Genomic DNA, 24,433 nt, shown 5'->3' with positions numbered 1-24,433 from the left:
TTAAAACTACCAGTTACTCTCGTGCTGAGTCCAGAACATTGAATATATGTTTTATTTGGTCAAGCCACCTCTTCTATTAAAAAACAGCCAGTTTTGATGAACATATTTGGAACAGGCCCTTGGATATCTTCTTTGACAACTAGACCCTGCAGTGCACCTTTGTTTTTATTTCATGTTACATCAAATTTAACAGGCCCAGGAATGTGCTTCAATGCTTTGATGCCTCCCTTTTTTTTCTATGCCCAGCACAAACTAACATAATACTGTGAAAATGAAGGTTAGTTTGATTTTGTTTTCTTCTTGCTCCAAACAGCAAATAATGCAGTGACAGATGTTATGGTCACCAACCAAAATCTTGTGCTGTGATTAGCTATTATTAGCATGTCTCTAATCCCCAGGAGATTAAGTGGTCATCTAAGTATGGCTTCGAGTGTCACCTATGTCTCACATGGACATAAACTAATCTGTTTTGTTGGAAACAGATGAAGTGGTGTTTCGAAGCCCTTCTAATTTACAGAAAACAATGCCGTTCATTCTCTCTCAAATCACTGTGTCAGGGTGGAAAAGCACACTTCTGCACTCGGATTCAGTGTCAGGGGAAAGTCCTCTGAAAAATCTAGTGGGCATCTAGCCCTCAAAAGCAGTTTAAGAAGTTACTTTTTATGTCATTCTTTAAGTGGCCAATCATTTTAAAGAAATTAAATGGGCTTTCTGTTGATTTTCCTTTCACTTCTAAATGAAGTAAATGCTGCTGGTGAAGAAGCAGCAAGTACAAGGAGCATGTGCCAGGGGAGCTGAAGGTAGGCAGCACAGTATGTGCGCAAGGCCATAGGTAACGAGCGGTGCCTCAATCAACAGAGCTGGTTATCTTCACACTCGGTGCTGGAGGCCGCCAGTCCTGTGCAATCCTTTCAAGGTCCCTGCTCATCCCTGGAGCCCGGTACATATGGTAAGCAGACAGCTGTAGCTGAAGGATTAGTTTGGCAAATGGCTGTTTGGCATCTTGCTAGAAAATCAGGCCAAGGGGTCCAGGCAGGACAAGGTAGATCCACATTGCCCAGGACACAAAGCAGCCAGTACCTCATCGCAGCAGCTGGGTGTGTGCCATCTGCTCACACCTCCAGGTCTTGGTGTCCCTGGATATACCTGGCCAAAATGCCCGGGAAGAAGAAGGGACCGTTGTGCATAACACTGGCCAGCCCCAAAGTACTCCACCTGCCCCAAAGAAAGCCACTTATAAAGAGCCAAAAGCGCAGGGTGTGATGGCGTGGCCCCACCGTGGCTGGGGAGGGCACAGAGGCTGCACCCAGCCCCTCCATCAGGCAGAGGGGGACGTGCTGTGGCACTTGCTCCTGGTCACCCCCGGCCTGGGACAGGTGCTTCCACCTTCCTGTTCCAGGTCACTCCCCTGTGAACTTGCCCCGGTTGCCTTTGAAGCCACACAGATGGCGTGAACAGGGTACGCTGAGTCCCTCTGCCAGCTCTGTGCATGCAGAGTGTCATTGCCTCCCTCTAAAGTGTAAATGAAAGCTGCACAGAGGACAAATCAAAGTTTCCTCTGACGGCAAGCAAGGACTGTCTTTCAGATAATGGGCAACCCTAAACAAGCTGCCTGGAAAGCAGCACAGTTCACACCAGCTACGGGGTGAGGTTGCATGCTTCTGTTCAGGAATTCCTGGGCAAGCGGCTGTAAGTGATCTCTGGAGCAAGTGCAACACATCCAGAAGGCTTTAGCCTTACTCTGAATGTCCAGATTGTTGGATCAGTACCAGGAGATTCAGGACTCCCCGGGCTTACTCCGTAGGAACTATAGAGTCGTCCCTATGTCCAAGGCTCCCAGCACGCAGCAGCCCAGTGGGAGAAGTAACTGCTAGTGCCGGCAGCTCCTATACGAGTGTCTGAAGTCTTAAATCTCCCAGGTGAGTCTGGGTAGAAAGCGTACATAGGCAGCCTTTGCAGTTGGGGAAATTCTTTGGGCGCTTGGGGGAGTTGTAAGAATGGCAGGCACAGTTTGCTACCAGAAATATTTTTCTAGCTATTTCTGCCTTCACATCTTTTTGTGCTTTATTGCATCCCCATGGAAGGCTTCTAGGAAGAACATCTTGGGAAGGAGAGAGCTATAGTATTTATGTAAGTGGAAATGTTGACAAGATGAGCTGGGAAGAACGTGTATAAAGATGTTTCAGTGCACAGGAGAACTGGGGAGTCCAAGATTCTGATGTGAACATGAAGGCAAAGTCTTTATTTTTGCACGTTTATTTTTACCCGGTAGATAATGCGTTACATCTTTCTACTCTTGCCAGGATCACCTTAATTTGACGATGCAGATATTGGAAGAGCTAATTATATATCTACCCCATACAAGTTGTCAAATATGAACATGTGCCTATGCAGATGAGTATGTATAGTCCATGAGTTTCTGTGGTTAATGCTCTGTGCTTATTCTCCTAACACGTGTTAGAAGCAGAAAGACTTCAATGAGACAAAGGTGTGGTACAATCACATCAGCAGACATTAGCTTTCTGGGCAGCTTTTTCCATTATGTAAAAGCTGTGTTTGTATTAGTAGAGCAGTCAGACCCACCAGTGTGAGGATTACAGTTGGTTTTTACATAATGGATTATCCAAGATTAAGTGTTTTATTCAGGCACACGAGCGAAAATAACCAATTAGTGACTTTGCAGATTCATTATTTAAAGGCAGCTGGAGGGAAATTGACACAAAACTCTCCTGCTGACTGCAGCCCAAAGATTGAAGCAGAGTAGTCTCAGGGGATCTCCAACGTCTCTATCCCAACAGGTAGGTCTCTCTTCAGCAGAGGTGGGCCAGATTAGCATCTCGTGCAGCTTACATGGCAACAGCTGGGAACAGAGTAGCTGCTTGGGTGTTTGGAAGTCCTGGGTTGATAGCTCAGCTTGGATGCTGCAGGCAAGTTTCAGGTAACTGTGTTTTATCTTGGCATCAGAACAGGTATTGAGGGTCAAATACTCTGCAAGAATGTATATGCAGGTGCTCTCTTTCCAAAGTGTGAGAAACAAATATGCTGGGATATGGATGAACTGGGATACCCTAGGAGACAAATAAAGCCATGGCCACCTTGGGGCTGTGCTGCAATGGCAGATCAAGCCTCTAGAAACTGAATATTATTTGTCACATTTGTAGAGGGAATGGTCTGAGGGCAGACAATGACAAGATGTATTTTGCCATTACAGTAGGCAGCTAGGAAGAGCCTGTTTCGGTGATCAGAACTGCTCATAAAGAACACAGCTTTGCTGGCTTGAAAGCAAAGTGGACACTTACTGTGAAATAATTAGAAATAACATCCTTACAACCTACAGTGCTTTACCAGAGCTCATCAAAATATTGTTCTTCTTATGAAAACAAAAATTCAAAAAATTTCAAATTTTTACCAATTCTTACCAACCTTATCCAGAGTCTGGCTTGATTTAGAATGTAAAAATATCATGAACTTCAATACTACTACTGCCAAGCAAAATACTCTTGCAAAGTAATTCCCATTGATGCTCAGTTTTGGCTGGATTTAGGCACCACAATGACCCAGTGGTTTCTCAGTGGAGGAGTTGGTAGTCTACTCAGAAAAAACTAGTTGTAAAATGAGGGGAATGTATCTGTAGGCACAGCACTAACTACCCACATCCACTGCATGAAATAAAACTCCACATTTGCTTTTGTCTTGCAGAATGAAATACACACAGTATGTTTTCCTGGCCTCGATCTTCTCCACTGTTGAATATAGCCTAGCTCAGACCTGTGCAGTGGATTCTTTCTCTGTGAAAGACAATTTTGATCCAAAAAGGGTAATTATGGTTACTTCAGTAGTATATGTGAAGAAGCTTCATACATAAGCTTTTTCCAGGTTATGGGTTGTGTTTATCTAAAGGGGTTCCTCACCAAGAAGTTAATGTCTTCTATATGCTGTCCCTCAGATACTGTTCCTGTAGTTTGCTTTTCTCACTACTGTTCAACCCTCTGAGCACTATGGTAAAACCGGACATGAAAGTCAGGGATGTTACTCTGTCAGATATCGTCTTCTGTTAGCTCAAAGCTCAGTACAGATCTCAGCTTTGAGTGGTCCCGTGAATGAAACAATTTAGATCCCCATCAGAGAGAAAGCCCAAATACATGCCCTGTGGGACTTGCATCCACCACCAGCCGTTCTTGGGAGTCATAGCAAACTGAAAATTTATCTAGTTGGATATCCTGAACACAGACTGACTCTTATTTAAACACAGCATTTAATCTGCCTGCCTCTGAGGAGGAAATCAGGGCTAACTTGATGTTGGAAAGGTCCAGACGGGTGTACCAGTATCTATTTTGACTGTCCCTCAGCAAACATCACTTCCAGCTGCAGCTGGGGTGGGGCCAGTACTTCCTCTACACGATTGGCTTTGCTGGAAACAAGCCCATGTCTGCAGAGAGCTTTGGGAACATCCCAGTTTTAAAAAGTCAAAGTGTTTCTCAGGCTCCTTTATTTGGGAATTACAGACTCTGTTTCAGGCTTAAGCATGTAACTTGCCAAACAGATTGCATTAGCTTCACTGAAGAATCAGATTTAACACAGCTAAGTTCTGCTTTCCTTAGTATTTCTACTAATAATGTTAACTTTTGAGGGCCTTCCTGTCTGTCAGTCACCTGTTTAGATCTTGTTTTTGTTTTACTAGATACTGCTTGTACATTTTCAGGGACCCATTTTTTCCTAGAAATTTTCTTCCCCTTAATCTCATCTCGTTTCATTTCCCCTTGCTGCTAGTCCCCCCAACACATCCTTTCCTCTTCCTAGTGCACAGAGTCATCGCTTTCTGCTTCACTGGGTAGACCCTTTTCACCATCAGAGATCAACTGTGGCCCCCGGCAGCCACAAGAGTGTCTTCAGCCAGCTTGCTAAGGTCTTTGTGACTGCAATTTGGTATCGTTGATGGCATCTTCCATGGAAAAGCAGGGGTCTGAACAGGAACAGGGAAGAACCGGCCTGACTCCCAGCAGGCATCTCGGGATGGGAGAAGCTTTCAGTGTGGGGTCACTGTGACGGGAACGTCTCACATGACAATGAGCACATGCACACAGAAGTGTAGAGCTGCTAGACCCACTCCTCCTGGCACAGAGGCAAGGGTTCATCAGACAGCGTAGCAGGACCTGTGTGCTACATACCCATCCAAACTCAGACTTTCTCCATAGGCCAGGCAATGGGTAGTTAGAAGGGCACTATGTTCATGAAAATGCTTTTGTGCTAATCTTGCCATGGCAATTAATCCAGATATTAATAGTCTTTCATGTTAGTATGCAGGGAAATGGTATGCCCTGGCCAAGAAGGATCCAGAAGGCCTTTTCCTTCAGGACAACATCTCTGCTGAGTACACTGTGGAGGAAGATGGCACAATGACAGCATCTTCCAAAGGCCGAGTGAAGCTTTTTGGGTGAGCTCCCTTGACTTTCAGCTCTAGCTGTTGCCATGAGGTACTAGAGGAGGGGGACGTGGATGGTGATCTATCCTGAGCACACAACATGAATGGGTTTTTCTTCATCAATAAGGGAAGCTCAATCAGGGTAATATATTAGAAGCCCAAGGTTAGACACTTTTGAGTCCTGGGTTACTTCTCAGCCTGGCTCTGGTCTGGGTCCATCACAAAACTACTGCATAGAGCCAATTATAAAGTAAAATCTTGAATGATGGAGCAGTTAGGTAAATGAGTTGCAACCAAGTGAGAGGAGCTAGTGAAGCCCGTGGGGCTGCAAGGGCAGGACAGCTTTCATTTCACTGAGAGGTTCAGGGGAAGGAGACGAGTGTAAGTGAGCATTACTTTCACAGATCTTTCAACATAGTGTTGGACGGACTTCTGGGGAAAACACGTGTTAACTCCTGGATGCCATTGCGATGCCTGAATAGACAGATGGAAGGAAGCTTAAGAGTTTTGCCTGTTGGTCATGGTTACTATAAGGAATTATACCATGTAAAGGGATGAAATAGCTTTCTGGATGCAGAAAAGAAAACTTGGGGCTTCCAGTAGGCTAGCACTAGTTCTGTTGTGCATTAACTACCAAAAACTGTCTAACTGCATGAATAATAGAGTAGAGCAGGTGGCTATGAACATTGTAAGTCTTAACAGCACAGCACTCCACAATATTTTGGGATGGGGCAAATGAAGCTTTGCAGGCATGCCACGCAGTGTGGGTGGGCAGATTCCTGAAAGGACTCTTCAGAAACCAAGTGGGGTCTCAAGGCTGCCAAGAATTTATTTCTGCAATGGCAAGGTAAAGGGGAAGTGCAGCCTGTGCAAGGAGGGGAATGAAGACCCTTCCACTGTTTCACAAATCCAGGTAACGCTTGACAAACTGTGCTAAGACGCAGGTGGTATTCAAAGCAAACAGATGCCATCTAGAGAAGGGCCTCAGAAGAAATGGACCATGAAGATAGGCTGTTCAGGCACCTACAGGGCTCCCACAGCCTGTGTGAAGGCCTTTAACTAGCTTGGACAGCAGAGTGGCTGTAATTATTTCCGTGCTTGTAACAGAAGTCCCTGTGCCAATAGAGCTAGGAAGGATTACAGAGAGGAGAGCCAACTCCCTGCCGCCACCCGGGGACACAGCGAATGAGCCCAAATGAGCCCAAATACAGGTCAGCTCACTCTGCAAACTGCCAGCAGGGAGCCAAGAGATGATGTCCACCATTTTGCTTCGTGGCTGTCTGCTTGTACAGAAATGGGTGGTAAAAAACCTGCTGAGCTGAAGGAGGGTCAGGGCACTCCCCCAGCCACAGCATACTTGCACAGCAGAGGGGAGGACCAGACAGCAGCAATGCACTATCAGTGATGGGGGGTGTCACAGATTTGCATTACTTAATGGCAAACAGTGACTTTGCATTAAGAAAGGCCATGCCCGTGCCTGAGGCAGTTGTGCTGAACCATAGCCTGGTTCTTGCCCGAGTCCTGAGTGAGGGACATCCATTTGAAGCTCACATGCCGCAGGGTTTTACCTTCAGTTTCACGGATCTCATTGCAGGTTTTGGGTGATCTGTGCTGACATGGCTGCTCAGTATACAGTACCTGACCCAACCACTCCAGCAAAAATGTACATGACGTACCAAGGTCTGGCCAGCTACCTTTCCAGCGGTGGTGAGTGAACTTCTCCAGCCCCCCAGTGCGGGTCGATAGCTTACAGCTGACCAGATTTGTGTATTTCAGTATATGAGCAGGAAAAACAGTTGAGCTCAGATTGCTCCAAGTAGAGACAAAGTGTCCTTTTAGGGGGGACACTTTATCCAAGCAGTGCTTTTTATCTCCACAGAAGGGCCAGGATCCAAAGACTCCCCAGAGACCCCACCTATACACCATATATAAACAGGGAGGATGCAGCTCAGAGGCAATGGGCCACACACACAGATTTTGTGCAGCCAAGAGGGGTGCTGAACCTGGGGAAGCAATACTTCCTGAGCCCCACAGTGAGCATTATAAAGGTGCTGAGGGTGAGTCATCCTTGTACTCCTCATAGCTAATGGGAGGTGACATGTGGACCCACATCTGCACTCCAGCAGCAAGGTACAGTTCTCCTCAGACAAAGCTGGACTCAACAAAATGGAGCTGTTAACTGAAGTCCCCCTTGCAGAAACTGCTTGTGCTGAACCTCCGTTATGCACCCTGCACACCCCTTACTTTGTGCCTCAGTCTCCCATAGCTGTGGGACTCCAGCTGTGGAAGTTGGGCAGGACTTGGACTGCTAACGCGTAAGAAAGAAGTACATTCACTTAGTACTGGCAGATAAGCCACACCAAAATGCTCAGCGCTTAGCTGAGCAAGGCTGGAAAACAGGAGGCATGTTTTGCTGAGGCTTCTTGTACAGGAAATGTACGGCCAAAATTTAATCTGTATGCCCTGCCCTCCCATGCTTGAGCGAAAAACATAAAGCAATTTTTTGTCATTGAAAACCTGGAAAGTCCTAGTCCTCCTAATACTTCTAGCCTAAGAAACCAAAGGTGAAAATGCACTGAGCATCATGGGGAACAATGTGGTCTCAAGATGCCCTGTGCTTGTCCCAATTCTTCACTTCATGGTGTGGAGATAAGCTGGATGTGGGAGGTGGCTTTAGATCCTTTGGGAAGCTATCCCTGCCATGTGCTGAAGTGAGGCGTCTCCCTGTGGTATGACTAGGTCCACCTCTGCTCTGTTTTGCCCACCGTGACAAACACGTTTCGATGTTTCAGGGGACAACTACTGGGTGATTGACACCGACTATGATAACTATGCCATTACCTATGCCTGCCGCAGTCTAAAAGAGGACGGCTCCTGTGATGATGGCTACTCCCTGATCTTCTCACGCAACCCCCGTGGCCTCCCCCCAGCCATTCAGCGCATTGTGCGTCAGAAGCAGGAAGAAATCTGCATGTCTGGCCAATTCCAGCCTGTGCTTCAGTCAGGTACTTTGGGCTAATTAGCAAACTCACTGAAATGGCTTCACTGGCAGCTTGTAGAGTAGGTGATCGCATTTGCTGTAAATGCGACAGAACCATAGCAAACTAAGTTGTACTCTTTTAGCAACTTTTTTTTAATGTTATATCTAATAAGAAAATAGCTGCAAAGGGAAGTCCATGCAAGGGAGAGAGCCTGTTACAGGGTGGTTCTGCAGCCTTAAGTTTGCCCTTATAGGAATCCTGTGTGCTGAAACTGACACACTGCCAAAGGAAGATGAGCTTTGTTACTCTAATAGATAGGATAGGGATGGGTTAACAACCTGGTGTTTCTGCACTTGGAAATGCTTGTCTTGGCCACCTGGGTAACAGCATCTTACCTTAGGTCTGTGCAATGTCCTCCAGGAAAGGAGGAGAAACTGCCTCCAGGAAGGAGCACCTTCACTCTTCTTAGCTCCACCATGATTTGTGTCCTGGCCGGTCTGAGTAGCAGAGACAAGGGGCTCTGAGCAGCGGTTCTGACTGTGTCTGCTGGCAGTGGGAGTCAGCAGTTGCGCCACATACATGCGAACAGAGCAAGGCTAATGGGCATTTTGAGAGAACTTTTTTTATGGAGGCATGGGAGCTGATCTTCTAGCTCATATGCTGTCCATGAGATAAGCAGGTAATTTTTTAGGGCTATGCTGGAGACAGAAATTCGTCTTTGTTGGCAGCTGAGTGCCCACACCCTTCACACGCACACTGCCGTGCCTGGAGATTGGCCCTTTACTAAGCCAGGCCTAAGGACCTGGACTGGGAGATTGCCACAGTAACACACATACTCTGTACTGCTGGACAAGAAATAGCAGCTAAAACCTTCTGAATGGCACATCGCTGTGTGAGCCAGTCCTCCACTGCAGAGCAGGCACTGGCATCATCCAAGGTTATGGGACTGGTATGGGCACCCCTGCCCCACGCCCCTCCGTATTGCTTACTGTAGCAGAGGGAGGGTCGTTGGTTTGTGGGCTCGTGCCTAGGTGCTCACGTATGCTGAAAATTCATGGCTAGCTGGGACTAGCAAAGGCTGTGCAAGTGCTGTGCCAACACAGAGCAATGCAAACAACAACTTTTGCACTCCCCCATCCTAATCTTGTACTGTGATGCAGAAGTACCCTAGGAAGGTTGTAGCTACAGCTTCACTGGAGACTAAAAGGCCGTTAAAGCACTTTGCAAATTTACTTACAAGGACTAAGTTTACTTTTCTTTCTTTCTTTCCAGGGGCCTGCTAAAAGTACACTTCTGATCCTATCCTTAAGCACAGAAACCGGATCTCTTGGTCTTGGAAGTTGCCACTCAGCTAATAAAAAAAGAAAATCACAGTATGGACTACTGTGTTTTTCCTGAAAAACACATGAAAATGTTGAGGTTTTTGTAAACTGTGTGCAATACAGTATTGATATTTGAATTTTCAAGGGAATACCTAATGTGGCATTTGCCAATAAATTTTTAAAAAAAAAACACCTCTGGAACTGCTTTTTGTTACCTGCTGTCCTGTCGGGGAGCAGGAAGAGCAGGGCTGCTCACCGAGGGGAGGTGAGATGGCATCCAAGGGTGGCCCCAGTACAGGCAGGGCAGTGTCCCTCCCTGGCACCAAGCAGGGGGAGCAGGGCAGGGCTGGTAACAGGGACAGGTCTCCTGACAGTGCTGATCGTCAGACAAATGCATGCTGATAAGGCAGGTCTGGGGTTCACCTGGGAAGTCCAGCCAGCGAGCGAGGGCAGCAAGGCACAGGGCAGGGCACAGGCATGCCTGTGAGGTGGCTGCAGCCAGAAACAGGACTGGAGAGCGGGTCAGCGGCAGAGCTACCTGCAGTAAGGCTCCCAAGGGGGCAGGGGCCTAGGCTGAGCTGAAGAGGGTTTGTGGACCATGGGCAAGGGATATGCAGGTGGAGGTCCCAGGTGAGGCTGTGCACAGCAATGAAGGCTTGTGGGTGCCTGCAGGGCCCTGGCACACACAACGTACCTCTCCCACCAACATTTCTATTTAAATTCTGAAGCTAAGAAATCCTCTTGAACAACAACTCTGAGATGAGGCCGATAGTGTGATCCTTGCTGCCTAGTAATATCTTATGGTTATTTCTGGTACATCTGAATACTCAAAAGTCTGCACAGAGTATTTCTAACTAGCCCCTGAATCACAGATGCAATAAAGCAGATGTTCCTTTCAGTAACACTGGGACATTGCTTTAAATGAGCAGTTACTTGCATTTCTAATGGCATAAGCAGTAATTTACTTCCCACTGCCTTCATAATCCAGCCTCCAATATCTGAGAGGTATAGAACTGAAAGATACAGAACTGACAGGTTTTATGGCCAAGAATTTCATGGATAGAGGGAATCAAAAGAATAGTATCTAGACAACTCCATGTGGAAAAAGGGTAACCTGAGTCACCATTTTTGACATATATTTCCCACTGCTCTTAGTAAAATCACATTCACTTTGAATGTTTCCTATGAATAAAACTACCAGTCCAGAACACCCCCAGCACCCTGCTGAATTCTGCAGTTTGTCAGCAACACAAGTTTTTACAAGTCATGATTACCAAGCATAGAGGGAAGACCAAGCTGAACAGCCCCTGCTCCTGAGGCTTTCAAAAGGTATGTGGCACAAGGTTGATATTGAGTGAAGACCTTCAGAGCACTACACTATAAAACAGCTTCTGCAAGATGCTTCCACAATTTTATCTACAGTATCCAGTGATTATCTATCATCTACTGCATCTGTTGGAAGGAGCATAAAAACCACTGACTAAAGACTCTTCTCCAAGGCCAGAGACATTATCCCAGGGATGCAGGGAAGTCTCTCAAGCTTGCATTTCTCAGGATTTCCAGGCGGGACTCCTAAGGCTCTCAGTCAGCACTGAATAAAGGTGTTCCTTGCTCTTCTGGTCTAGGGAAAGCTACCCTGATGGGGAAGAAGATGGTGAACTACCATCTAAAGCTAAGGACAGAAACAGAAGAGCAGCACCAGGCAATGCAAACAAAAACCCACATAGATAGAGACTATTGAATGTTGAAAAAATATCAGCCTTTTGTGCTGGACTAAGTGCAAGGTCAGTGCATTGACTGAATGTTCACCGATTGCCCCCCTCTCCCATGAGGAAGTATTGGGGTGGAGATCTGTGAACTTAGGACTTGTATCACAAGTGATTAGACAACACTAACCCTTAGCTGAAGGAGCCTGGCCTTTGGCCAGGACATTCAGACCAATACTACCAGTCCAAAAGAAGTGGGATTTTTAATGTCTACTGTTATAGTAACTGTATGACCAGAGCAGATGGGAGTTCTAGCAAGAAGGATCTATATGCAGGACCAAGTGCATCCTTATTGTGCTTGGTATAGTCTGTCCAGAAGAGTTAGGCAGTGAAATCCCTCCTCAGCCACAGAAGGTCGTGCCTCCAGGTTCACAGGAGGATAGTAGTGATGCTGGGAGAATACACCATGGAGTTACACATGCCCCAGGAATCTGCCTTGTTCTTGGAGGAACTCGGGGAACACGTGCCCAGCAGGACCACATGCAGGCCCTTATCATGATCTGGTGAGTTAATAAACAGATGGGAGTTAGCGCATATCCATTTCTCTCCACTGACTGAAGGAAATGTGAAAGATGAGGTAGGATAGGATAGGCAGCTACGAGTGTATTCTGATCTGGTTTACACTCCTCTTGTTATTCCATTGAGTTCAACGTAAAACATCTAGGATATGTCTAGAGGCAGACACACTTCTGTCTGCTGTTTGAGCTGGCTGATGAGAACAGCCTATTATTCCTGGTTTTAAGTGCATGTATAGGTCCCAAGCGATAATTTCTGTCCTGCACAAACTTTCCACTAACAAGAGAAAAGAAAAAGCTGTTTACGAATGAAAAGGACTGTTATTTTGTCCTCAGAAGGTCCTTTAGTGCTGGCAGAAAGGCTACGACTGTGCAACAGCAGGAGGAACCCTGCAAGGATATTGTCCTTCACATGCCAGTGAACCTCCTCCCAGCAAGGACACTGCAAGTCCTGAGATCAGACACTACGATATTATGTTAAGTTAGACCAGTTTTCCCTGGGCTGTGGTAAATGAGGCAATCTATGCATTTAAGTTCCTACTTCAGCCTTAGAATTTCTTATGGTCACACTCCCTTCATGCTTCATTTTTATGTAATGTTGGAACTTGCACCAATCAAGCTATCTTTTATACCTTGAGAACAGGCTTTACTTCCCAAGATTAAGTTGTTGATACAAGAGTTTTGAGCACTTTCTAGAACATGATGATCAGATCCTATTTTACCAGGTTCATGTGAAAGATTAAAACCTGGTTTTATTGGGTAGCACAAAATATGGTAACAAATGCACTATATACACAATTAGATAATATAAAACACTCCTTTGAAAGGTTTTTCCCTAGCATTCATTTTAACAAACAGTTGCAAAACTGTTACATAGCCTCAGAAGCTTTTGCTTGAAGAGCAGGCAAACAATCTCATCTTGCAGTTGCAGTTAGATTTTCCTATTTGGATTTATGGCCAGGAAGAGACATACCTGATTGCTCTGCAGTCTTGCTTTGGTTCTGAAGCTACAAAACTACTAAGCACCTGCTACTCCCACTTAGCACTCTGCACATCTGGCACTTCTGAAAACTGAAACTGTGAGGTGGGCTGATCACTGCCAGGTAACGGAGGAGATGGTAGAGTTAAACATCCAATTTTGGAAGCCCTATCAGACAGTCAGTGACAGATGGTTACAGAAAACTCAAGTTTCAAGTATTAAATAGCATTTTTCTGTAGACGTTGAATTATAAAAAAGACAAGGGCAGCCTAAAACTTCTATACTTTGTTGGAAATAAACTCAAGCCTGGAAATAACAAATTCTCTTCTCTGCTGCAATTGTTTACACTTGCTCATTGCTTGAAAGAATAATTTTATACCAAAGCAGCAAAGAAGAAGAAGAAGAAAAAAAAATCTTGCTGAATATTCAAAACTTGTTTCTGAACAGAGTGCACCATTTTTGGTCAGCTCTGCTTTCCGTGCGTATTTGCCACTGCCAGGAAAATACCTGAAAAAGCACTGTGCCTCCCACACTTTGAATGATGTTTAAGGTAAAAGCCCTAAAAGAGGGACCTATTGACAGATTTTCAAAGTGGCTGGACTTGACCCTAAGAAACTGGATTTTATTTGCATCTACAACATGTTAAGCTCTACCCTTGGAAATAAAACCTCTGCTTTTTTGTGGCTTCAATAAACAATACAATAACATATGAAATTTTACCTTGAAACTTTAGCGAAAACAGCACTCTTACTTTGCTTTTTAACAGGACAAAAAAAGCAAGCATGAGAATTACAAACCACTTCAAAGATGCAGCTGCAAGCCTCATGTCTGTCACTGCTGAGAAGCAGAAATCCTGGGCCAGCAGAACTCCCAGCCTAAAATCTTCTAAAAGATGATAACTTGCCGTAAAGGAAATCACTTGCCATAGGGACAGACTTCAATACCGTGAAAGAGTAAGTGAATCACCATTCTCTGCTCTGCACCTTTGCAAAAGCCAAACATTCCACCAGGACTCACCACTGCCTGCTGGGCAGTGATTTCTGATCTTCTATTTTTTCATGATTTGCACACCTATACATTTTCTACTACATCCCTGCATAGCAAAATCAATACTCTTCATGACAGCTATGCTCCATTTTTTTTCAAACACCTGTAACTAGTGCATGGTCATTGGTTTCATAAAGACTGCTATATTCTGATTGCCAGTGTGGGAAAATTTTAAAGCAGAACGCTACTCAAATAGGACATCCTAAAAGGGTAAACTGTCCTCTCAAGTTCCTGTATCTTCCCCTGCTTCAGACGCACTGAAATCTCTGAAGGACCTATACTTGAATATTTCTAAAAGTCATTTTTATTGTGGCTCCACTTCATACTGGCAAAACACTATGTCTTAACTACTAGATTTTATTTAACTGCGTATTCTGATTCTTCACTTAGGGATAGTTATAACAACTTTGAAATGTATTTTTACTATCTATCTCCATCCAAGTAGAACTTCTCACTAACTTTTCTGAAACTGAGGAAGTTATCAATTAAGTAGGCTCCAATGGCCCTTTTCGGTTCTGCACAAGCCTTTATGGGAGAGGAATTGGCAGATTAGGATGTGACAAGCACTCCTTATTCAAACTTCAGTGAGGCAAGAAATATTTCATCTGAATTCTGTGACAAAATGAATCTTTTAAGGCTAACTTGCAGCATAAGCACATGAACAAGTAACCAGAAGGTAAGGAGATACAAGGGCCCATCTCATATATACTGACTTTTTGTATATGTTTCTTTTCTGTGTAGAAGTGAGGCCATTTGAAGTAGTTCAGCTCAGTCCTACTGTGTAAACTTGTTTTTTTTGTCTGAGACCTGAATGTTTCATCAAATATGTAGTCTTTGTTGTTATGCTGGTGAGGTGGCTGATGTCAGCAAAGAGAGCAGTAGGGGATTTGTTTGTGCGACAAAGTTGCTCCTCTTACGGAAAACACCCCAGCTGTTTTCACTGGCATTATCCTTCCCTCTACAAGCATTTTAAAGGCACAGTTCAAACTGTGCCAGTTGTGAAAAGGGGAGAGTAAAAAAACACCCCTGCAATTTCAGGGAACTTTGCAGTTACATAAAGTGTTTGGCAGCCGAAAGGACAGCCAGAGGTGTTCTGTAGCCCACGATCTGGAGCTATCACACGCTTGTGCACATGCTTTGCAAAGCACAGAAGCTCAAACTGTTCTTGGTTAATTTCCTAACTGGTTGTCAGTAGTAGCCCTGTTACATTCAAGAGTGTGCTCTCCTGTAATATGAAAACACAAAAGGCTCTAACTAGCATGTCGGCTTTGTCCTGGCCACTCAAAGCCAAGCCTCAGGTCACTTACAGTCTGAAAGGGGAGGCATGCTGGGGAGAGATGTTAGCTGTAAGGGCTGCAGAAGGCCTGGCTAGGTGACAGCAATGGAGAGAAAGAGGGGCTTTCAGGGTTAGAGCCTCTACCACAAAGAGGCAGCGGTTGATGGCCACAGTGCAAACAGGTGACTTGGGCAAAAGCAGAAAGCAGAAAGGCAGAAAGTCTGGAGGCTAGAGCTTCCTGTGCCTTCTTCCCCTGTGAGGATGAGCTGCTACCCCTTCCTCTGCCTGTGTGAGGGCAATAGCTCTGGCATACAAATAACAGCCACAAATGCAGAGAGAGCTGGGTGGAAACCCCTCTATGAGAGGGTGGAGAACCTCATACATCTGAAGACGTGGCATGTGCTCTGAAATAACCCACTGGAGCATGTGTGACTAACCAGCGGGAAAGCAGGTTAGTCTTCATGACTTCATAACCTTCACTTCATGCTCTGGACACATCTGATTGCTGTGGGCTTTTCCATCAAACCATTATGGCAGCTGAGGCAGGCAGTTAACTCTCAGACAGGTCCTCTTTGTGCCTTTGCTGCCATCCTCACTCATACAGTGAAGTGATGGTTCTGTTTCTGCTGCAGTTTGTGACCTCTATAAATCTTTGGTTGTCCTGGCCATTAGCTCAGTGTAAAATAGGGAATAATAAATACCTATACCCATAATTCCTAGTTACCAAGCTGAATCCCCGTCCTGCGGCAGCCTCTTACAATTGTACCTGTTGGGTTGTCAGTTGTGGCTGTTTGATAACACTGTCTTTTGAGCTCTGAAGAGTTAATAGGGGCAGTTGCTTCTAACTTGCATTCCTAACTTGCTTCATCAGGTCCTTTCGATACTCCCTCCTCAGCTTGGGAGGAGTTTATTTTTCTGGGGAGTTGTCATTTGCAGGGAGCATACACCACTCAGTCACCAAGCCAGGCACCACTCTTCAGAGTCACTTGAAAGCTTCAACATACTCCACAGGAAGAGAGGACAGGCCTGCCTTCCCCCAGTAGTCAATGGCACGCACTCTGTAAAAGCCGGAGACTGAGCTTCCTGCAAATGAAAAGGTTAGAAATGGTCACTGTGAAAGGCTGACACCTGTGGTGCTTGGAGGATGTGGAGCAGGCACTACTCCTATAAAATGTAGGTTTGTGGAATGGGCTGGGGAAGTGGTGAAATCAGTTCTGCACCCTATGTAAGTGTGCCTGTGCCTGCCTAACTAAAAATGATTATAAATTCCTCATGGCCAAGTACTGGCCCTTTTTCTCTGTTGCGCTAAGAACCTCCTCTCTCCTCATTAGGATTTGCAAGTACAGCTACAGACTGCTGTCCCAGCAGTCCCTTTGGAAGAAGGCTACCTTATCTTCTGCAACCCACAACAAGTAATTTCATTTTTTCTGACTTACTTTTCTGCCTGAATTGTGCCTTTGGTACAGGTTATGTGGGGACAGGATCAACAAAGAAGCAGAACAAGAAGCATGCAGGCTGACTGAAAACCCTCTGCTCAACTCAGGAAGCAGCACCACTTGCTCCAAAGGTATGTGAGTTGATGTTCTGTGGCTCTGCTGGTTTTCATCCTTGATCCAGTTCGAAGAACACAGCTTTCACTAGCAGACTCTTTAACCTCACAAGCAATATAAATGTTTTTTCTCATCTATTTACTTGATTTTTATGTGTGCTTTAGTATTTAAATTTTTTTCTAAAAGAAAAAGAATGCTAGAAATAATGAGTGAGAAGGAAGTACCTAGCAATAAAGGCTGCTGCGATTTGAGATTTTTTCAAGCAGTCTTTTCTTTTTTATTTTTGAAACAAGCAATTAAATCTGGTAGGTTCTCCAGATGTGCAGCACTAGATGATAATGAATCCTAATTTCAGAGATTTGCCTTAGCCATGATTCACAGTCTTTGCTTACCTGTGTAGCCTTTACATTGCAAAGCTCTGAACTTTATTATGCACCCACTGCTGATGCTTAGCCTTTCTCAGGCTAAGATGAGTTTGTGCTTCTGGCAAAAACCTCTCTGAATTTCTCTTTATTAGTATCACTTTGAGGCAAGGTCTGTCTGTGTTTCACACAGCTCTGATCAGTGCTTATTAGTAATACTTTTTGGACGGTCAAATTGCGGATTAGACCACATCTGGTTAAAAAAGCTCAAAAAACAACAAAAAAATACCCAAAGAAAACATCACTACCTTCTTTCAGCGTTTTTCATCTGGGTAGGCTTCTGTTGCATCTAGGTTGTACTTGAGGAGAAATGATCACAGGCTCTGGGAGAAGCTTTGCTTGTTGACAAAGATGAAACTCGCTGCCCACTAACGTGAAACATCTAAAACTTAGGCAGCTAGTCAGGGCTAAAGAGAAAGCTCTAGGAAACAGCAAAGAGAGGGGTCTCTCCTTGGCTAGGTGTTCAGATAGCCAGTACAAACTGTCCTACAGGAGGACCTCTTCTGTTCTTACAAGGAAGCACCTCAATAGCTTAAGATTGCCAAGCCATAAAAGGGTATGGGAACAGGGACAGGTGACCACGACAAGAGCAGAATTGTGACCTTCCCCTGGAGCAGTTCAGAACACGATAGATGCAAGACAACCAACCCCTCCATGAAGGGTGGACGTGACCTCCCACTTATTTGTGTGTTGATGCCATATCCTTAGGCAGTCTAACACCTCAAGACTTAGTGGTGTAAAAGAAGTGTAACCAAGGCAGTTTGCTCCTACTGCCCTACCCCAAGAGCACTGTACAAATTTAGGCAAAGGCATGGCCAATACCTGTGGGACTGAGCCCAAACCTCAGACTTGCCTTGCTGTGAGTCTACTACCAAGAGCACAACACCCAGCTCTGGTCACGTGGAACAATTTTTGTTCTCATTTTTGCATACTTCTACACCAGCTACAAACAGAGACAAAAGTGCTGCTTTGCATCTCAGGGAGCTTGCCAGGCCCACAGCTGGGTGACTTTGGTTTCTTGTGACACGGAATTTACTCATGGCAATACTCCTAATAATGTCCTCATGACTATTTGTCAATTAGTGCATTCCTAATTGAGAATAAGGCTTTCACTGAGAACATGGTCCTAAAGGAAGGGACATGCTCTTATTTGTGATGGGAGTGTATGTCACTAGCAAGCTACATACCTTCAGTAGTTACTGAATGATGTTTCACACACTCATGAGTGGCACTACTAACATGACAGATTACATAACACGCATATTCTTGCCTTACCTGGACTGTAGACCCAGAGCGTGAATATTGTGTCTTTGGCATTAACCCGCTGGTACGCTTTTCCATCTGGTGAGAACTCGACTTCAAATGTCTTTATACATCTAGAAAAGAAAACCAGACAGCTCAGTAAATACAACTGATAATGTGGTGAGGAATCAAATCCTAATCTCAGGGCCATTTCAACAAAGAAGGCCAAAAATAGGAAATACTCAGTTGACTCATTCCTGCCAAACGTGGGATGGCATGAATTGTCAGTATTAGGAAGAACCACGGCTCCAACAGCCCACAGAAGAACACCCAGGCTGACTTGCTATATTGGGTACTTGCAGCACCACAAACTGTTAAGCATCTTTTACTCCCAAACCAGGGTTATCAAGGCTGAAGAGTCTAGGGAGACTGGCTTGAAAAGGAGCTAAGTCAGTGCTTCCTGAGGGAGTCCAGATGTACACTGGATTGCCTCTGACAGTTCACTTACAGAGGGTTCCCAGTCTATTGCAGCTTGCTGGAGCAAGGAACTGGAAGTTTTCTCTTCCAGCTTGCATCCCTTACAAGGATGTGCAAGATCCCACCTAGGCACCTGCTGCTAATATAACTTTTATCATGGATCTTCCTGTCTGCTATGCTGAAGGCAAGTCCCTCAAAAATGCCATTGGATGCTGGTAAGCAACAGGCATATTCCCCTGCTCAGTCCGCAAATTAGTCAGGGTTGCTCTCCATAGTTACTGCATGTAGGTCCTACAGTTCATTTTGTCAGACAACTGCACTGTAGCATGTCTCAAGGAGCAAACAGTCATTAATTTGTGAACTCGTTTCATTTTGTAGGACTTGTGGCAACCTAGAGAGTAATGTGCTGGTAACTCGATTATATCCATTTTATTTTAAAAGCTACTTACTTTGAATTTACACAGCCATCGTCCCACAACACAATGACCTGCCCCTTTGTGAGAGGGATCAAACGAACAGCAGTCACCTGTGCAAAGACACATGCCCATGTAAGAAAACTGTACAAACCAGTCAGCCAGGTCAGATTTCTGTGTTCATCCTTCCTTACTAGTTATTTCCTTCGATTCTTTCCACTGAAACAGGGGGAAAAAACAAAAGTCCTGGCTCTGTGGCTTTGTAGCCTATGTCTCCAACCTGTCAACCTTGTAGAGGACCTTCAGAGGCACCACTATGACACATGGGTGGGACTGAATGAGCAGATACAGTTGTCTAATCTACAACAGCCATGATTCTGTTTTATTTTTAGCTATCAATTATTAACTTGAGAGCTGTTGTCAAGCCTGGTAGCACATGATGTGATTTTAAAAAAGATACTGCACTTTCCAGTACTGCATTATTATTTTCCCACCATGGATAAACTTGCATTTTTCTCAGTGATGGCTCCTATCACTTGCTGTGGAATGCTTTATCTTGAATTATGCCTGGGAGAGCCTTCTCATCAAAGGATAGAAGAATTGTTTATTTACTGAGTCTTACATGGTACTTTTAACAAATAATAGGCCCGAATGCTAGTCCAGCTCTTCTTAGTGACTTAAAGCAGGAAGCAGTTTCTAATTTGGTGAGTTTGACAATAGAATACAACACATACTTGATCAGGAGCTGATCTAGGTCTTGCACAGATGTGGATAAGAAAGACTGAGGGAATGGGAAAGTCTTGCTTCAGTGTCAGGATGCCACCTTCAGGAAATGGGAATGGGCCTGCTGCCACCGGGTCCTGTGGAGCCAAAGAGAAGTGTTGTGAATAATCTTTCATTACATCACCTAAAGGCCAACTGTTACATCAGTGTAAAGTGACTGTATTTACTTTGAGACTTAAATTTCCAACAGTGTTGGTGCCGATAAGTGGCTTACAGCCATCAAAGTTCTTCAAGCTGAGAGACTTTTCTCTCTCACCTGTTTTCCAGCTCTTCAGGAAACAGAGAGTTTGTCCATCTCACAAACTGGGTTGATCACAAATGCTCTTTAGGGGCAATCTGTCACTTTCAGTAACCTCCCATGGATGCCTTTCAGGCTAGTGGTCTTTACAAACCACACCCCTGTTTCTTAGCTATGGATTCCCAGTGTGCAGTGAAAGCTATTGCTAGCTACAACAGCCACTCAGCTGGTCTTTTGAGGATGAGGTTTCATCAGATGACCAAGAGTGTCTAAAACCTTGCTGCTGCCCTGTTGAAGGAAGATCTGATGGCTCCTACCATATCACACAGGCCTTAACAATAGTGGGTTATGGTGGCTGGGAAGAGAAGACATAGTACTGTGCACCGAAGTCAGAAGGCAGTTACTGTCTATGGGCCCCAAAGGAGACAAAGATGGCCTCCTTCAGACCCGTGGGTCTGAATGCATAGGGAAACTATGGGAGAGGGAGCTAAAGTGACAGGCTGCTCACATATTCTCACATACAGTAAGTAATCCACGCATGGCTTTTCGTAGTAGGGAGGAGAGGAGCCCTCAGAGAGGACTTACTTCTCAGTCCCCTCTGGAGTGCATTCAGAACTGGCAAGGATGAGGGGAAACTGCAGGCCTCCCTGTGAGCCCCTGAGAGATGCCAAGTGTCTTCTGAACTTGCACTGGATAGTTTCCACCTCAGGGAGCTGTTTGTTTTCTGATATTGAGGGGGGTTCATTTCAACTCTCTAATGCAGCAATTTGGCCCTTCTGTAATATACATAGGGCCATGTGACTTATTTGGGGAAATAGAACAGAAAGGGTCTCAAAGTTCATTGATGTTTCAGAGAGAAGGTGGAACTTGCTCTGGAGCAACTCTGCCTCCTTAGTTAAGGGTAGGCCAGTAGCAAAGAAGCTGATCATCTACATTTAGTCTCTTGTATAACATAAATGCAAAGGTATCAGTTGTGTATAATCAGCTACATTTCTCTGCGTGACTGCAAGTGCATTATCATATGTCTATGAGATGCGCATGACTGTGGACTAAGGAAATTTTGACTACCTGAGCTGGTTTCTTGTCTCTTTAGCTGTAGTTAACCAATTCACAAGCACTTCACCCATACAACACTTCAAGCAAACACATGGTCATACCTCAGCATCCCTTATTTGCTGGAACTGTTCTGGGGAAGGAAAGTCAGGGCTTCCTAGCTTTTTCCACTTCAGGTAGGGATTGGTTTGGTTGTTATCCAGGTAATATGTCACATACACCAGCTCTTTAGGAACACAAACGAAAGAGAGTAAACTCTTTACTTGGATTTAAAGATTAACAAGAATAAATTTAGCAGGTGTTTAAGTGTGCCTTCTCAAAAGTGATTTCAGCACTTTGGAGCCTGGCTTCCACTGGAAAGTCACGAGGCTAGCGCTCTTACAAGGCTCTACAATTTATATTTGCCAAGTTTAAATTTCAAGCTATTACTTCCATAACCAGAATTGAAGCCCCCTTATTTTTCGCACAGGTGCTGCACACATTTGTTGCACAACTGCATCAACTGTGCAATCATGTGGTCATGTTGGCTGTCTTGGAGTCATCCCAGTGAGGGAGTTGTTGCCTGGCAATATCCAGCCAAGGACACTGAGATTAATAGCTTTCCAAAAAGGTAGCATTTGCAGTTGCCATTAAAGGCAGGGTCAAGGTGCAGGCATTAGGAAAGAACATTTCCTAGAAGAGCACCATCATATCTCAGAAAATCTGGGAGTGCCCAAAAGATGAGAGAGAAAGTTAGCAAATGAAACTCACTCTTGCAACGAAAGACAACTCAGCAGAAGTGTTTCAGCAGATGTTCTATCCTAAAGATCTGCCTACAGATGTGAGCTGCCTACATTATGTTTGTTTACCTCTAAGTTTGGGGAAGTGGGTGGCATTCACTGTGACGGTGCTGATGTTGGATGAAGTCCTGTTATCCTCACTTGAATACATCAGTAGAGTAGCTTGCCAACTATCTGAGAGTTGCATCTCATTTGGGGTGTGCACAGATGCCAGGACACCAATCGTGCCGTTTTGAGTGCTTTTGCCTTCACTGCTGCTCACTTCTGCAAAAATCTGCTTTTCTCCTTTAAAAAATGTGACAACACTGTAAGCATCACTACTAGTCAGTCCTGTATCAGTTTCTGATAGGAAACAGTAACCTGTATCAGTTTCTGATACAGGAAGGGTCAAAACATGGGAATCTATAGGTTGAGCTATGTTCTAGCTTGTTTTACCAGGTACAGCATTCAGTCAGGCTTATTTTACAACAGCAGAGCATGCACGTACTACAGCAGTTCTTAGGCTTAGCAGTTCAGCTAGCAATATCTAAGCATGTAACGGTGAATTTGGATCTTCCTTTAGTATGCTGCATGGGTCTTCCAGCTGTGGGGATTTCTTAAAGACATTTGCAGCCTGATGTGATGACACAAAAGGGAAGTAGCAGTCAACAAAAAAGCAGTGGTTGGCATACAGAGGGTATAAGCAAAGCAGGAAATTACATTAAATGGATAACAGACTGTCGGGAACATCTCCTGAGCTATTAATTTGTCAGAGGAAATGGAGTTTCATTTTCTTAACACAGCTGGTAAACAGAGGGTAAGAGAAATCCTGTTTTTGTCAATGGTGAGATGGCTGGAATAATCTCTCTTGGGCAGGAAGCTTGCAGGTGGAAGAGGTTATTGATGCGCTCTTTAATCAGTGGTTACTATACCTAGCAGTGCCAGCAAGCCCATGACAGTCAGTACTGGTTTCCGCACCATCTGGACATGAGGTGGCTTTGTATTGTTCATCTGAAAACGTGCTGTCAGAGTCCGCTGTGTGAAGTAATGGGGGTAGTAGCTCAAGAAGGCATTGTCATTACTCAGCAGTGTGTAGTTGATGGTGTTGTTGGCTTTCGAAATGAGCAGGTTTTGATGCTGGATGATTACCTGCAAAGTCATAAAGAAGATGGAACTTCACCCTGGAGAAAATTCAATAAACACATGATGTCTGTATTTTTTTTTAATTTTTAGAGCATATTGAAAAAGGCTATCACTGCCATTTAGAAAAGTTTGAAGAACTGAACTGTTCCTCACAACTCTTGGACGAACTGTTCTTCAGGTGATACATTAATCACTGGAAAATTTGAAGTATCCACATAGTTTTGCCAGTAAAAAGTCTCTGAAATAACTATTACTAGTACTCTGCATAAATTATGAATATATTTCCTTGGCTACTGCACTACAAATGATGCTCCTCTGTCTTGAATATTAGATTAGTAATCTGGATTTACCATCTGAATTAAATCTAAATAGTTCTCCAATTCTGGAGTTACTTTGTACCCATTACACGAATGTCTGGGAGCTGGTCCTGGATTCTGTTCCTCAGTGAGTCATTTTACCCACTTGGTGCTATCATGGAATTAGTTCTCCTGGTATTTCAGTGGTTGCTGTGCTGCTTTCCTGCAAAATGTTAGAGCTACCAAGCTCTCTGTTTACCGCATTGTGCCTAAGTATCAGAATCAAACAGAACTTCAGAAGGCTGACAACTGAAAAGGTCTCATAATTTTGTCCCTGAAGGAACACAGGGCTCCAGCTCCTATCCACCCAAGTGTTAATTTTCCATTGGGTGTGTCCTTTTTTCTCCCTTCACATCACCATGTCATTACAAACATTGTTGTTTGCTCTTACAAACTCCCTGCAATGCAGCCAGTGACTTGTTGCTTTGGAGAAGACTGCTTCTGTATGCAGCCTAAAAGAGGTGGGAGCCTTTGTATCCACAGGAGCAGCTGATAAGACGTATCTTGTTTCCGGGCGACATACATGCTCCCAGGTTTGGGAATTACTACTTTGCACAGGAGCGCTTGGACTCTGGATGCTGTATAAGGTAGTGGCTCACAAGGCAACAGGCCTGCAGTGGGAACTATTGCTATGCAGAGGCAAGAGCTGAGCTTGCTCTGGGGCCAGGCTACAATTCCTGCAGGGGCAGG

The 24,433-nt window shown here is 44.6% G+C and overlaps 2 protein-coding genes across 3 annotated transcripts in view; one reads left to right on the top strand and one right to left on the bottom strand.

Annotated features, from left to right (window-relative positions):
• The first annotated feature begins 2,316 nt into the window (after positions 1-2,316).
• On the top strand, positions 2,317-10,011 carry LOC103923227 (purpurin). Of its 2 annotated transcripts, XM_009331510.1 has the most exons (6): positions 2,317-2,798; positions 3,700-3,817; positions 5,298-5,434; positions 7,017-7,129; positions 8,215-8,427; positions 9,676-10,011. In XM_009331510.1, exons 2-6 carry the CDS (start codon positions 3,701-3,703, stop codon positions 9,684-9,686), a joined length of 591 nt encoding a protein of 196 aa, XP_009329785.1. In that variant the 5' UTR covers positions 2,317-2,798; position 3,700; the 3' UTR covers positions 9,687-10,011. The 2 variants fall into 2 exon arrangements, with proteins under 2 accessions (XP_009329785.1, XP_009329784.1); XM_009331509.1 differs by lacking the exons at positions 2,317-2,798; positions 9,676-10,011 and having other exon boundaries at positions 3,701-3,817; positions 8,215-8,500.
• Positions 10,012-12,740: 2,729 nt separating this feature from the next.
• Positions 12,741-24,433, bottom strand: part of IDUA (iduronidase, alpha-L-) — a 45,203-nt gene continuing 33,510 nt past the window's right edge. Inside the window, exons 7-13 of the mRNA XM_009331512.1 lie at positions 23,177-23,393; positions 22,335-22,550; positions 21,591-21,712; positions 20,147-20,272; positions 19,449-19,525; positions 18,556-18,656; positions 12,741-16,391 (exon numbers count right to left, since the gene is read on the bottom strand). Coding sequence (XP_009329787.1) covers positions 16,291-16,391; positions 18,556-18,656; positions 19,449-19,525; positions 20,147-20,272; positions 21,591-21,712; positions 22,335-22,550; positions 23,177-23,393 — 960 coding nt within the window. The 3' untranslated portion in view covers positions 12,741-16,290. The remainder of the gene's footprint in view (positions 16,392-18,555; positions 18,657-19,448; positions 19,526-20,146; positions 20,273-21,590; positions 21,713-22,334; positions 22,551-23,176; positions 23,394-24,433) is intronic.

The sequence above is a fragment of the Pygoscelis adeliae genome, unplaced genomic scaffold, assembly GCF_000699105.1.
Source record: "Pygoscelis adeliae isolate BGI_AS28 unplaced genomic scaffold, ASM69910v1 Scaffold289, whole genome shotgun sequence".
NCBI classification, from domain to species: Eukaryota; Metazoa; Chordata; class Aves; order Sphenisciformes; family Spheniscidae; genus Pygoscelis; species Pygoscelis adeliae.
This window is presented reverse-complemented; position numbering and strand designations above follow the sequence as displayed.

What these genes read in the sequence shown, in the direction of transcription:
- LOC103923227 (XM_009331509.1), top strand. Translation starts at nt 3,701, where the DNA reads ATGAAATACACACAGTATGTTTTCCTGGCCTCGATCTTCTCCACTGTT. An exon ending in ACAATTTTGATCCAAAAAGG is followed by an intron (nt 3,818 to 5,297) that starts GTAATTATGGTT and finishes CTTTCATGTTAG; the next exon opens with TATGCAGGGAAATGGTATGC. An exon ending in CAGCTACCTTTCCAGCGGTG is followed by an intron (nt 7,130 to 8,214) that starts GTGAGTGAACTT and finishes TCGATGTTTCAG; the next exon opens with GGGACAACTACTGGGTGATT.